At 40.1% G+C, this 13,612-nt stretch overlaps 1 protein-coding gene across 6 annotated transcripts in view; it reads left to right on the forward strand.

Moving 5' to 3' along the window:
- Positions 1 to 2,637: 2,637 nt before the first annotated feature.
- Positions 2,638 to 13,612, forward strand: part of TFG (trafficking from ER to golgi regulator) — a 31,093-nt gene continuing 20,118 nt past the window's right edge. For 5 of the 6 annotated variants that reach the window (XM_043448813.1, XM_043448816.1, XM_043448814.1 and 2 more), the window contains exons 1-3: positions 2,671 to 2,934; positions 7,027 to 7,253; positions 10,633 to 10,716. In XM_043448813.1, coding sequence (XP_043304748.1) covers positions 7,070 to 7,253; positions 10,633 to 10,716 — 268 coding nt within the window. In that variant the 5' untranslated portion in view covers positions 2,671 to 2,934; positions 7,027 to 7,069. Of the gene's footprint in view, positions 2,935 to 7,026; positions 7,254 to 10,632; positions 10,717 to 13,612 lie in introns of all 6 variants that reach the window. The other variant, XM_043448812.1, reaches the window with a different exon arrangement.

The raw sequence follows: 13,612 nt of genomic DNA on the forward strand, positions 1-13,612 counted from the left end.
TCAAAATGATGCTTTACTAATCTGACGTCTCACTTCTTGCCCCAGGCAACTCTTGCTTTTGCTTTGACCAGAGGAATCATCACTACCGAATCTCTCAGTTTCCTCAGTACCTAGGGATAGTCAGTCAGTTCAGTCGCTCAGTCGTGTCCAGCTTTCTGCAACCCCATGGACTGCAGCACGCCAGGCCTCCCTGTCCATCACCAACTCCTGGAGTTTACTCAAATCCATGTCCACTGAGTCGCTGATGCCATCCAACCATCTCATCCTGTCGGCCCCTTTTCCTCCCGCCTTCAATCTTTCCCAGCATCAGGGTCTTTTCAAATGAGTCAGGGACAGGTTTAACATTAAATGAGACTTCACTGATTACTTGAGGATGAAGCACAAGGGAATTACAACATAAAGAACTTTAAGTTGCTTTCAGAGTCCACAAGCCCTAGTCCCTCTGAAGGCAAATGTACGGGTGCCTTTCTTAGCAGCTTCCAGCTGGCCCCAGTGTAGCAGGGATCCATTTATTTCTTCTCAATGGCAAGCCCTTTGTCCAGGAGCCTAGAGAGAGGAAATGCTTTCCCCTCATGCCAGGCTAAGGTTCATCTCCTTATCCTCTGCCCCAGGCTCTGACTTCTCTTTAGGGATACTGACAGTGGTGTTATTCACTGTTTGCCGGAATTTTATCTCTGTCTGTATTTGTGTGGTTTAATCCAATCTCAAACCATCTCAAATACATCAGAATACTATTACCAACAGAAGTTAGTTTCCCCAAATCTGCATCATTCAGTGCTAAATTACAAGCAAAGAAGAACAAGTCTTCGGAGAAAATCTGGAACTTTTTTCATTCTTACTACAGTCTTTTGCTCCCCAAATGCTGCCAAGCAATTGCTCAAAGAATAATACATAGAATGTTGGAAAATACATTTCAGAGGCAAAGAATTCTAAAATCATATATTTCATTCTCAAACATAATTTTTCAGACTCACAACTGCAAAAATGTCACTCCACTTAAGTACATAACTTCTCACCTTAAATTCACTTTGCCTATCTGGTGAACAACTGAGGACCAAGTAAGTTCAAATTGATTTTTGCTGAGTCTTATATGCAGAGTACATCATGAGAAATGCTGGGCTGGAAGAAGCACAAGCTGGAATCAAGATTGCCGGGAGAAATATCAATAACATCAGATATGCAGATGACACCACCCTTATGGCAGAAAGTGAAAAAGAAATAAAGAGCCTCTTGAAGCTCAACATTCAGAAAACTAAGATATTGGCATCTGGTCCCATCACTTCATGGAAAATAGATGGGGAAACAGTGCAAACAGTGTCAGACTTTATTTTCTTGTGCTCCAAAATCACTGCAGATGGTGATTGCAGCCATGAAATTAAAAGACGCTTATTCCTTGGAAGGAAAGTTATGACCAACCTAGACAGCATATTAAAAAGCAGAGATATTACTTTGCCAGCAAAGGTCCATCTAGTCAAGGCTATGGTTTTTCCAGTGGTCATGTATGGATGTGAGAGTTGGACTGTGAAGAAAGCTGAGCACCGAAAAATTGATGGTTTTGAACTGTGGTGTTGGAGAAGGCTCTTGAGAATCCCTTGAACTGCAAGGAGATCCAACCAGTCCTTCCTGAAGGAAATCAGTCCTGGGTGTTCACTGGAAGGATTGATGTTGAAGCTGAAACTCCAATACTTTGGCCACCTCTTGTGAAGAGCTGACTCACTGGAAAAGACCCTGAAGCTGGGAAAGACTGAGGGCAGAAGGAGACGGGGACGACAGAGGATGAGATGGCTGGATGGCATCACTGACTCGATGGACATGAATTTGAGTAAACTTCGGGAGCTGGTGATGGACAGGGAGGCCTGGCATGCTGCAGTTCATGGGGTCGCAAAGAGTCGCACATGACTGAGCGACTGAACTGAACTGAATCTTAGAAAGCAAAAGTTTCCAGCAACTTTTAAAATAGCACTCCCCTCCCCATGCCCAGATTCCATCACCTGTTTCCTCTTCCCAAATATCAGGCTTCAGTCTAAAGCCAGCATAATTCTTACATAAAGACACATATTCAAAACAAATGCTTTAGATAAATGGAAAGAGTATATAAGGCACGCTCAAATATCTTATTTCCAAAATGGCTCTGGGATCCTTAATCAGTCTTAATTTCCTAGCCTTTACCTTTTACACACCCATAAAATCTGTCCTGTCTCGTAAACGCTGTTGGAACTCCTTGTTCACAAACTGATTCATTCCCATTCCCCGCACAGCGCTTGACAAAGCGTAGGCGCTCAATAATGAATGAATGAGTTTGTAGAAGGAAGGCGGGGAAAAGTTTAGTTTTTCCGAGATAGGACTAGGAGAACTGCAATGGCTACAAAACAACAAAAAAACCCAAACTTGGACAAACGCCTACTCTTGGCTCTCAGAGTCCAGAAGACCAAATTACGTCCCGCCCACGGGCGAGAAACGGGAAATACTACTGTTCAGGAAAACCGGAAGTGCTTGGTCACGCCCCGCGCATGCGTGCATCCGTTCTGCGTGCACTTCCTACACTTATCCAGTCATCCAGTGAGAAAGCAGAGACTCAGACCCCTGCAGACCCCGGCGTCGTTAGTCCCCGCCCTACCGACGTTGCGCATGCGTTCTGGGTCGGTTCGCGCTCTCGGAGGCGGAGCGAAAGGACTGATTTTCTTCTTATTCCCGCCCCTCTTCGCTCCCCACCTGCCACGTACTGGGCCCAAGCTCTCGCTAGGCTTGGTGGGTCCGTGCGATTGGCCGGGGCCCGCGCGAGTCTGCCAGCGAGGTGCGGCGGCCCCGGAGGGCAACCGAGTGGGCTGTGACCGCAGCCTTCCCCCAACGCCCCAGAGCCCGACGGTGGCGGCCTCGCACGGGTCTGGTCAGCGGAGACCCGCGGAGGGCTGCAGTGGCGGCCTCGGGAAAACGGTATGGCCGCTGAAGACGGGGGCGCGGCCGATTTCTCGGGCCAGGCGGGCCGGCAGACGTGGAAACGCTGCGAGGGCCTCGTTCGAACCGGCGAGCGCGGGGCGGGTGGGAAGGCCCTGGAGGCCGAGGACTGAGGCTGGGCCGGGCCTCGCCTCGAGGAGAGGCCACGGCGGGGGAGGGGAGGCCTGGGCGGGGGGGGGGGGGCTCCACAGGCCACCGTGGCAACCACGCGGACCTAAGGGGGGGCTTTAGGACGTGTTTGAGCCAGCAAGGGCACTTGTGTCGATCCCGCCTGGCTCCAAGGATTGGGACAGCCGGAGGGAGCGGAGAGGGACTTTTGGAGATCAAGGGTGGTCCAGTGCCTAATTCTCAGAGGGGCTTGGAAGGGTGAGAAGTGGGGAGAATGGCGCCTATGGGAATTAGTTGATTGGGGGTCACCTGGGGAAGCCTTGTTCCTTGACTCTGTTAGTGCTTCATCAGGCGCCGTCTGGAGGCCAAACCCAGTCTAGTAGTGGTGATGACAACTAACTTTTCAAGAGTTTACTTTGTCAGGCAATGTGCTTAGTAGTTTAGGTTCACAGTCTCATTTAATCGTCACAAGGATTCTTCCAAATTTAGATATTTCCATTTTGCAGTCGGCGAAAGTGAGATTTGGAGAAGTATTTGCCTGAGGTCACACAGCTAGTGGGAGAAATCTTTACCATCAACGCTGGCCCTGGTCAGGCAGGATTTGAGCCCCCTTGCATTCTTTGGAGTACTCGAGGGTTGGTTTTGCTTAGGGTTTCTTTTTCTACCCTCTGGAGTTGCCTAAGCAAATTTACTGAACGGGGCCCTCACCACAGGGCTCGTGGAGGTTTGGTCCCTGAACCTGGATCCTGGTTCAAAGAGGCAGGCCTTTTACATGTTTCCTTGGGCATGTCACTTTACTCTCCAGTTCTGAGAACAGTGTTCCTGTTGGAAGATTTCATAAGTTAGTGGCCAAGTCATTTCTGGACTTCAGAGGGAGTAGGGCAAAGACGATGAAAGGAGAAATGGGGAGCAGAAAAAGCTGTGAGGATGTCACCAGTAGCCCTGGGAACTAGTAGTTCATAGTAGTCTCTACTTTGTGATTGAGGCTAGAGAAAAAGAGGACCTGGATTCTACGGTTACATAAAAAATAGGGGGAAGGATTTTCCCTGGAAGGGAGAGAGTTTCGTGGTGCTTTTATTTTTGTGATAACTTGTTTTATACCATGCCTTATGGAGATGACTGTACAAAATGGAGACGGCCTTAGGAAAGAAGAGCTGGTTCCTGGCCACAGGTAGTTTACAGTCTAGGGGAAGTACTAACCAGTAAGTGAATTTGCAGGCAAACATGGCAGGTGTCAAGTATTTATAAAGAGGCTCATATTTTCAGATTCATTGGAACTGGGCAACAATTCCTTTATGATCAAAAGGATTATATCAATTATATTCATTGTTGAAAATGTCTCTAATTAGGGTTATGTCAGTTGTAGGGGGTCACCTCTAGCTAGTGTGAGGGCTTGACTTAGGAACTGACCTGATGGTACTGCCTTCTTTTAATCTCTTTATCAGAACTTTATCACTTGTCATTCATGTTTTGTTTAGGGAACAAAAAGTATTAAAAGTCTTTACTTACTGTATGTCAGGCGCTATTCTAGAAGCTACTGAGAATAGGTAGAACTATCCTGCTGAAGCTAAGCCCTGGTCCTTCAACTACATTATTGATGGTTTACACATCCTGTAGGGAAGAGAAGATTACATAGATTGATTTGCTGAAGTTCTTTATTGCTCTCAGGCTGCAAGGCAAACAAAGTGAAATCTTAACCGTCTTACTGAAGTAATTATATTCGGAACTTGGCATGTAGCAGGTATTTAAGTGTTTGCCAAATGAAGAGGGCTGGTTTGGCTCACAGGTGAAGGGGTTGTATGGAGGTTTCAGGTAATCAAAGTCTTCAGGAAAAGTCCATTGTCAGAATTGGCAGATGAAACACTGACTGTATTCTCTTTTTATGTTAAGACAAGCGTAGCATCTGGATGGTAGAACATAGTCCACTCTGTTCTTAACTGACCTTAGAGTGTTAGATTCTGTATTTAATGCACCATTTTAAGATGGGCATTAAAGATTCATTCATAAAATTAATTTGTTCAGAGGGTGGCAAGGGAGTCTAGAGACAATTACTTGATAAGTATTTGATTGGAAGGACATGTGGCATTTATATGAGGATGCTAGGGCATTTATGTATTCTATTGATTAAATGAATTAGGATTCATGAAAACTTTCTTCAAATATTTGAAGTGTTGGTGTGTTGGGGGGCAGGTTGAGTGCTTTCACACACACATAAAGGAGCAGATGTAGAGAACTAGGAAAACTAAATATGTTAATAAAATAACACATTTAAGAGAAGAAAGCAGAATGCTGCTAGTAGAGAAGCATAGTTTTGAAACCAGAATGTGACCAGTAGGAATGCTCTGTGGTTACAAATAACGTGTTCATGAACATCTTGGTCTTGGAAAGAAGAGATAGGCCTTGAGAAGAAGAGATATTAACATATTAATTAAGCAAAAGTGTATTTTCTGTTATTGTAATGGCATTATCGTATACGATAATGGTATTAAATTATTAGAGACCGCAGGCATTATTTTGAATTTAGGATTGCAAAGTCATTATAGGAGAAGCATGCTGAATAACCTAAGATTAAAATAAGACCCAAGAAGGCAGAATTCAATAGCAAGTTAGTATTTAGTTTTCTGACACTGTCTTATTTTTAAGGGTGCTGTCTAATCACACATACTCAGGTTTGGGGATGGGAGCGTTACGGAAGATGGAGAAACAATAGTGGACAGTCTTGTTAGAAAGCTCAGGAGGATGTCCTCAAGTTCTGAAAATCGGAAAATTGGAGAAAATGCTCATGAGGTCTTTCTTATTTTAGCGAGAAAAATTTGAGACTATTTTAGTGTTCACACATACTTTCCTCTTCAGGGTTAGCATTTAATACACACAGGCTAGTAGGGTTTGGAAGCTAGTATTTAATGATTGTCCTTCCTTTAATGACTGTAGAATAATTAACTGTGCTAGGCACTGTTCTAGGCTCCAGAAATAACAGTGAACAAAACCATTTATTTCCCTATTTTCTAGTGGAAAAGAATAAAAATTAATACTTTTTTAATGTTTGGTACTGATTAGTGCTTTGCAGAAAATGAAGCTGAATAAGAAAGTGACAGTAAAGCCATTTTAAATTAGATGGCCAGGATAAACGTCTGAGAAGTTAACATTTGATCAGAGATCTACGTCATGTGAGGGGTGTGAAAAGGGCTCAAGGCTAAGGAAGTAGCAAGTGCCAAGTCTTGAGAAGGAGATTGTAGTCTGAGCGTAGCAGAGTTGCCCGGGAGAGAGGTGGGAAGTGAGGTTAAATCAGATCATAACCTTGTAGTTCTGGCTTTTAGCAAGAGTGAGATGAGACTCTATTGGAAGATTTTAAAGTAGTTACACTAGATTTTATTTAACAGGATAACTCTGATGTGTTGAGGGTACCTTTGTTAAGCAAAGGTAAAAGGATGACAGACCAGTTAGGAGTCTTTTGCAGTAATCCAGGCAAGAGATGATGGTGGCTTGGATTAAGTTGATAGAGGTGAAGGGTTGGACTCCAGAGATATTTTGAAAGTTGTGGCAACTAGATTCATTGGCAATTTGGTATATGTGAGGTGTGCGGGAAAGAGAGGAACTAAGTTTTTTTTTTGTTGTTTATCTTGAATATCTTAGGAGAATTGTCATTAACAGAGATGGAGAAAACAAGAGAAGCACATTTTGAGGGGAAGATCAGGATTTTGTTCTAGACATGTTAAGTAAGAAATCTAAATCAGATGAGCAGTTAACAATATGGGTAAAATAATAACAGACATAAAATAATAAAACTTATTTTCTTATGCACATAATAAAACCAGTTCCAGACCATTTTACCATAAATATGGTAACATGGGAACAGTGAATTTCCTTTAAAACTGAGAATTTCTTTGATTTTAGTAGTAGCTTTGCTTTTTAGCTTTTAAAATATGTTTTATAGCTATTTAATCATCAAGACCATTTTGTCAGTCTTTCTCTAGAGTTACATATATAGAACATCCTGGAGTCCACCATGAATGGGCAGTTGGATCTGAGTGGGAAGCTAATCATCAAAGCTCAACTTGGGGAGGATATTCGACGAATTCCCATTCATAATGAAGATATTACTTATGATGAATTAGTGCTAATGATGCAGCGAGTCTTCAGAGGAAAACTTCTGAGTAATGATGAAGTTACAATAAAATATAAAGATGAAGGTAAGAGTGTTTCTCAAGTTTTTAAAAATCTTAAGTATTATATGTATTCTTTTGCCCATTTTTCATTGAACTCTGAATAAAAATTGTTTCCTCCTATGATAATTGAGTACCACTTTCTTTTATTTAAGGGAATGCCTATGTAGTTAATTATACTTATAAGTTAAAAATTTGCCAAGTGATTTATTATTAGAAGGGGATGCTATTAGAAGGGGATATGTTAGGATACTGTTGCACATTTTTCCAAGCCATATGTTTTTCTTTTATGCCTGTACAATTCTGGCTTCCTTTTTGCTTTAAAACCAAACTTTCACTCATATTTCCCAAAGTGAAAGGGATGTTAGTACATTTTGTATGAGAAAGGCTTCATGGTCAGCTAAGTATTGAAAAGCTGTTTTTTTGCAGGAGTTTTCAGAGCACATAATATTCTGATATACTTTCTCAGTTTATGCAGTGATCCTAGGCTGATTTGACTACAAAACTTTTTATGGAGATGGATTTTACCGGACAAATACATCATCAACGACATAGTGGAATTACATTAGTAGACTATCTTTTTTTTTGGAAACATAAAGCATTTGTTTATTATTTCTATAATCAAGGCAAAATCTCTTAAAACAAGTGGTCTTGATAATGGAAATATAATCAGAATCATTATTCCTGCATTTACAGTTTGTTCTCTGCTGTTCCGACTGCAGGATTTCACACCTGCCTCAACAGACTCTCTTTATTTCTTTTTCTTTTAACCTGTCATCTTTGTTAACATCTCTAGTGAAATTGGGCTTTGGGTGGTTACCGGTATCTTTATTACTGCTGAATTTATTTCCAGTCTGTTTCATCTTGATCTCAGCACTTGGCACTGCTATCCACAGCATCGTTTTATAAGTGCTCTTATTTCTCTGACGCTGTGCTGTCTCAGTTATCTTATCCCTAATAGCTTCTTTATTTCTCTCTGTGTGTCGGTTTAAAGTAATGTTAGCTGTTAGCATAAAAATCTTAAAATCTCAGTGGTTTAACACTCAAGAAATCATTCAGGGGCCCAGGTTGACAGAAGCTCTGATATCTTCAATACATGGCTTACAAGCTCACCTTGAGCATTGGCATTTAGCAAGCAGATGCATGAAGACGGAGTGTAGAGCATTACATGGGAGATTGTACTCTCTAGGCCTGGAGGTGGTATGTGTCATTTCAGCTCACATCACATTGACCAGACCCCAGTCACATGACTGTGCTGAGATGTTAGTGGGTTGGGTGGGAACTGTCCCTGGTTGGATAGCCACTTTCTAACAACTTACCCTGTGGAAGGGTAGTATAAATCACTGATGGCCAACTAAGCCAATTATTTCACTGGAGGTATAATATGCCTTTCATTTTTTCCATATTTCATATAATGTTGAAAAGTGAAAGTGTTAGGTGCTCAGTCGTGTCCCACTCTACGCAACCCCATGGACTATAGCCTGCAGGCTCCTCTGTTTATGGGATTCTCCAGGTAAGAATACTGGAGTGGATAGTTATGCCCTCCTCCAGGGGATCTTCCTGACCCAGGGATCAAACTCACATCTCTTGTGTCTCCTGCATTGGCAGGCAGATTCTTTACCAGCTGAGTCACAGGGGAAGCCCCTTCATCTAATGTTACCCAAAACTAATTTTTGAGGGTCGTCCATGTTAAGGAACAAAAAAGGAGAGAGTTTTCTTCTTATTCTCTTCCCTAGTAACCTCATCTCTTTACAATAGATTGATTATCCCGTTTGACTTCCAAATGTGTGCGTAAATGTGATCCGTGTGTTCTTTTTTTGTTTGTTTGACTTTACAGCTCAAGTTTTTAATGGTTTTACCTGAGATGATTTGCTCTTACCTCAGAGCTGACAGTGAACTTGGGCAAACTCCGGGAGATGGTGGGGGACAGGGAGGCCTGGTGTGCCGCAGTCCATGGGGTTATGAAGAGCTGGACGGGACTCAGCGACTGAGCAGCAAAGCCGGAGATGATTTGCTCTTACTTCAGAGTTGGCGTATCTTAAACCGCCTTTGCTGTTTTACTGCCTTTCTCTTAACTCATCTTTGTTTATGGAAGGGTCAGCCAACTCCTCCTTTAAAGGATCACATAGTAGTTTAGAATTGCGGGTCCTATAAGGCTTTGCTATTCTTTTTTCTAGAACCTTTTAAAATTATAAAAACTATCCTTAGTTTGAATTCTTTAAGCCAGAATTTATCCATTGATTGTAATTTGTGACTCCCTAGCTTAGGGTATCCTCATTGTTGAAACTGTTTTCTACATCTGGTTATCACATTTAATTTATTTTTCATCGTGTTTTTGAGTGCTTTTTTAAATTATACAGATTTGTGTTCTATAGATTGTATTGGGCACTAGTTTGGAGAGCTGACTTAGGTAAAGAATTCCTGATGTCATAGATACTCTATTTCTGTTGGGGAGATCAGGAAAGAAAAAACCAGTTATAGAAATTTACTTCTTTTACATATGTACTTAAAAATATGTTTATGAGTAGAATCCCTAAAGTTGAGCATTAGATGTGTATGTTTTAAAAAAAAACAAAACACTGGTCTGCTGTAGAGAGATGATAAAACTCTCAGTTATGGCTTTAATTGCCATCTTTATCCAAAATAAGCGGCCTAATCAGTGTTAAAACTGGTGTGCAGAGCATGGCTGGAGCAGCCTCTCAGCCTCCCCATGACAGCCCCGCTCCCCGAGCTGTGTCTGAGGATATCTTGCAATGGCTTCTCTTCTGTTCTTTCCCTAACCTTTTTTTCCCTAGCCCTTTGAAAGCTTTTGAACAGGCAATTGATAGGCTGATGATAGTATTTGTTATCCTTGGGATCTAGGGGATTTCAGAAATTTGTGTACATGAGTATTTTTCCTGAGGAGAATTGATGGTTTTCATCTTAGTGTTGAGATGACTGGGGCCTGAAAGACTCAACTGTCTACCCATTTATTAGAACAATTTTGCAGGAAAAAAGTTTGCAACCTTTTTAGTTACTGTTACATATGGCTTCCCCTCCGTTTGTGTCAGTGGTGTTTTACTGTGCTTAGAATTAAAATTTGAACCTTGAGAAGTTTCTGATAAATATATTTAAATATCTTAGAAAAGATTTCATTCTAAACTGTTATTTCCTTCAGGTGATTAGTAAAAATTACATTAATCTTAGCTATGTGTTGGCTCTTCTTATAAGAATAATATAAATATCTTGCCACGAAAGAAATAAAATTTATTTAGTATCCTTTTGGATAAATACGTCTTCCCTAGATCCTTTATGCTTTAAGGTTTTATGGAAGATTCTCTATGCTCTGTGATCCACATTTTGCATTTTAATGGATATATATCCTAGCTTACTACTGATGCAAATCTGAAATTTTTATTTGTTTCAGATGGAGATCTTATAACAATTTTTGATAGTTCTGACCTTTCCTTTGCAATTCAGTGTAGTAGGATACTGAAACTGACATTATTTGGTAAGTGCTAAACTAATATATTTACTCTTCTTTGTATTTTTATGAAATACTTTTTAGCTTTTTTCCTTTTAAAGATTCAAAATTAAGTGATAATTTTTTCTGCTATATCAGAATTTTTAAATTTTAAGGCTTAACTATATTCTTTGAAGATTAATAGAAAGTAGACATCTTTTAAATAACCCATCTGCTGTTACCCTAAATAGTAATGTATGCCACTTGTATAAGTGTTTCCAGGATTGAAAATAATTTCAGGGTTAAAACTGCAATTTAGTTTAATTCTTTAACAATATATAATTGTTTTCTAATGTAGTATGTTTTTACTTATTCTCAGGGTTTAATGTATAGGACTGATACCTACATGAGTTTGAGCAAGCTCCAGGAGTTGGTGAGATGGACAGGGAGACTTGATGTGCTGCAGTCCATGGGGTCACAAAGAGTTGGACACGACTAAGCGACTGAACTGATACTTTTTTTAGACATTATTTTTTAAGGAGTATTTCAAGATCTGAGATAGTTCTGATTAAAAAACAAAAACATAAGACTAAATTTAATCTTACAGATTTTATTTTCTTATAGATCATGACAGATTGGCAAGGCAGAACACTTAAGGGAAAAGATAGAAATGATTGCAAAGTTAAAGTAGTAGCATGGTTATGTGAAAAAAAAATGTGGACTTTTTTCCTGAATATGTTGGTTGGCACTTTTAAAACTTCTGTAGCACTGACTCTCACAGTTCCATGAAATGGGATCAACGGCCAGCTGGTTTAATTTGTGTTTATTTCATCTCCATCTAAGAAGGGTGAATGTGAATCACTTTAAAATGCTAGTAACAAAAACTACTTAACTTTTTTAAAAAATAAAAAGTATCTCTTTACAATATTGAGTCTTAAAATACCTAACCACTATTGGCCAGCTACCAGGCATTAGGCAAACTGAAAATCTTCATCTCAGAAACACTGAGAATGTACTGGATAAACAATACTGAATATATTTTTTGAATTACACACCTAAGGTTGCTCAGGAATGTGAGGAAGATGTCAGGGACCAAAATATAGCTGAAATGAAAAACCAGGGCCTGAAGTACCAAAAGCTGAGGCTTGGGACGCTTTTTGGTGGTGATGTTGAAGGTTTTAGTCTGCATGATCTAAGGACTTGTCACTTGCTGTCTACGTGGTCCTAGACCCTCAGTGACTTTACTGTCAAAAAGCAGGTTGTAGAAGAAAAATATCTCTTCATTGGTAGAGGAAAAGTCAAGAAACTGATAAGGAAACTCTCATCTATCCCAAGCTGTCAGAGGTTTGTGAAGGCTCTCTTAAGGATGTATAACCATGACCCTTTGGAAACTCCCACACCCAGATACCACCATGAAAAGTGCAAGAAACAAAGGCAAAAATCTTCTCTGGAGGGTATATGTTCTCAATCCAAATAACATAGGCTTCTACAGATAAAATCCTGTTGATGAACTTAAGAGTTCAAAACTGCAGGACACATGAAACATCCACGTGAACAAGAAACAATGGGTACAACTAGTAGTAGGATTAGATTTCTAAGAACTTAGTAGAAGTGTTAATAAAATAAGTATTGTTATTAGACATAAAAGAAGAAATAATATAAGAACTAGGCATTATGGAAAAACATTAAAAAAAACTTAAGGTAGATAAACAGAATCTGTTGTATAGTACAGGGAATTATATTCAGTATCTTGTAATAACCTATAATGGAAAAGAATCTGAAAAAAGAATACACATACACAATACATACATATATATGTGTATGTATAACTGAATCATTTTGCTGCACACCGGAAACTTAACATTGTAAATCAACTGTATGTCAAAAAACAAATCCCTTAGTAAAGAACTTAAGATGATTTCTGGAAATGAAAAATATAATCATTGACATTAAATACTAAATGGAGAGAGCAACAGATAAGTGACAGCTGATGAGGGATTTAGTAAAGTGCAAGGCAGTCTAAAGAAATGAGAGAATAGAGCACAAAAGCACAGGGTTGGAGAATAATGAGAGAGGATTTGAGAAAGTCTAGCCTATTTCCTGGGGACGGAAATGGGAACCCACTCCAGTATTCTTGCCTAGAGGATGCTGTAGATGGAGGAGCCTGGTGAGTTGCTGTCCATAGGGTCACACAGAGTCATGACTGAAGTGACTTAGCGGGCATGCATGCATTGGAGAAGGAAATGGCAACCCACTCCAGTGTTCTTGGCTGGAGAATCCCAGGGACAGAGGAGCTTGGTGGGCTACCATCTATGGGGTCACACAGAGTCGGACACGACTGAAGCCACTTAGCAGCAGCAGCAGCAGCCTATTTCCATTAAGACTCTAAACACGGAGAGATTAGGGGAGTGGAAATATATGAGGAAGAAATGAATAAAGAATTTTTCAGAATTATGTACATTATAGATACCTTCAGTTATAGGAGGCGTGGTGGATCCTGGGCAGGGTAAGTAAAAATAAATCTCCATTGGATGTATTGTCATGAAACTGGAGAATATATAAGACAGATAATTTTCAAAGTAGTCTGTGCTGCTAATAGACTTCTTCATATTAATAGTAATAGAAAATAGATGACAGTAGAATAACATCTTACACTTTTCAGAAAAAGATGGATCGAAAAGTAGCATTCTTTGGTCTGTTAAACTTGAGGAATAAGGAGAAATAAAATCATTTTCAAACATTGACTAAGGATTTACCAGTCTTGGATCCTTGTTAAAAGAATTTTTTTAAATGGTTAGTCAGCAAGAATGAAATTTGAGTCCAGAAAAATGGTGAAAGATGCAAGAAGTTGTGAGCAGATAAACTGGTTGGCATGTGTAAATTTAAATGAGCACTGATTATTTAAAAAGAATAGCTTTAGAAACAAGATGGGACAAAATACTGA

Source organism: Cervus canadensis, chromosome 27 (assembly GCF_019320065.1).
Source record: "Cervus canadensis isolate Bull #8, Minnesota chromosome 27, ASM1932006v1, whole genome shotgun sequence".
Taxonomy (NCBI): Eukaryota; Metazoa; Chordata; class Mammalia; order Artiodactyla; family Cervidae; genus Cervus; species Cervus canadensis.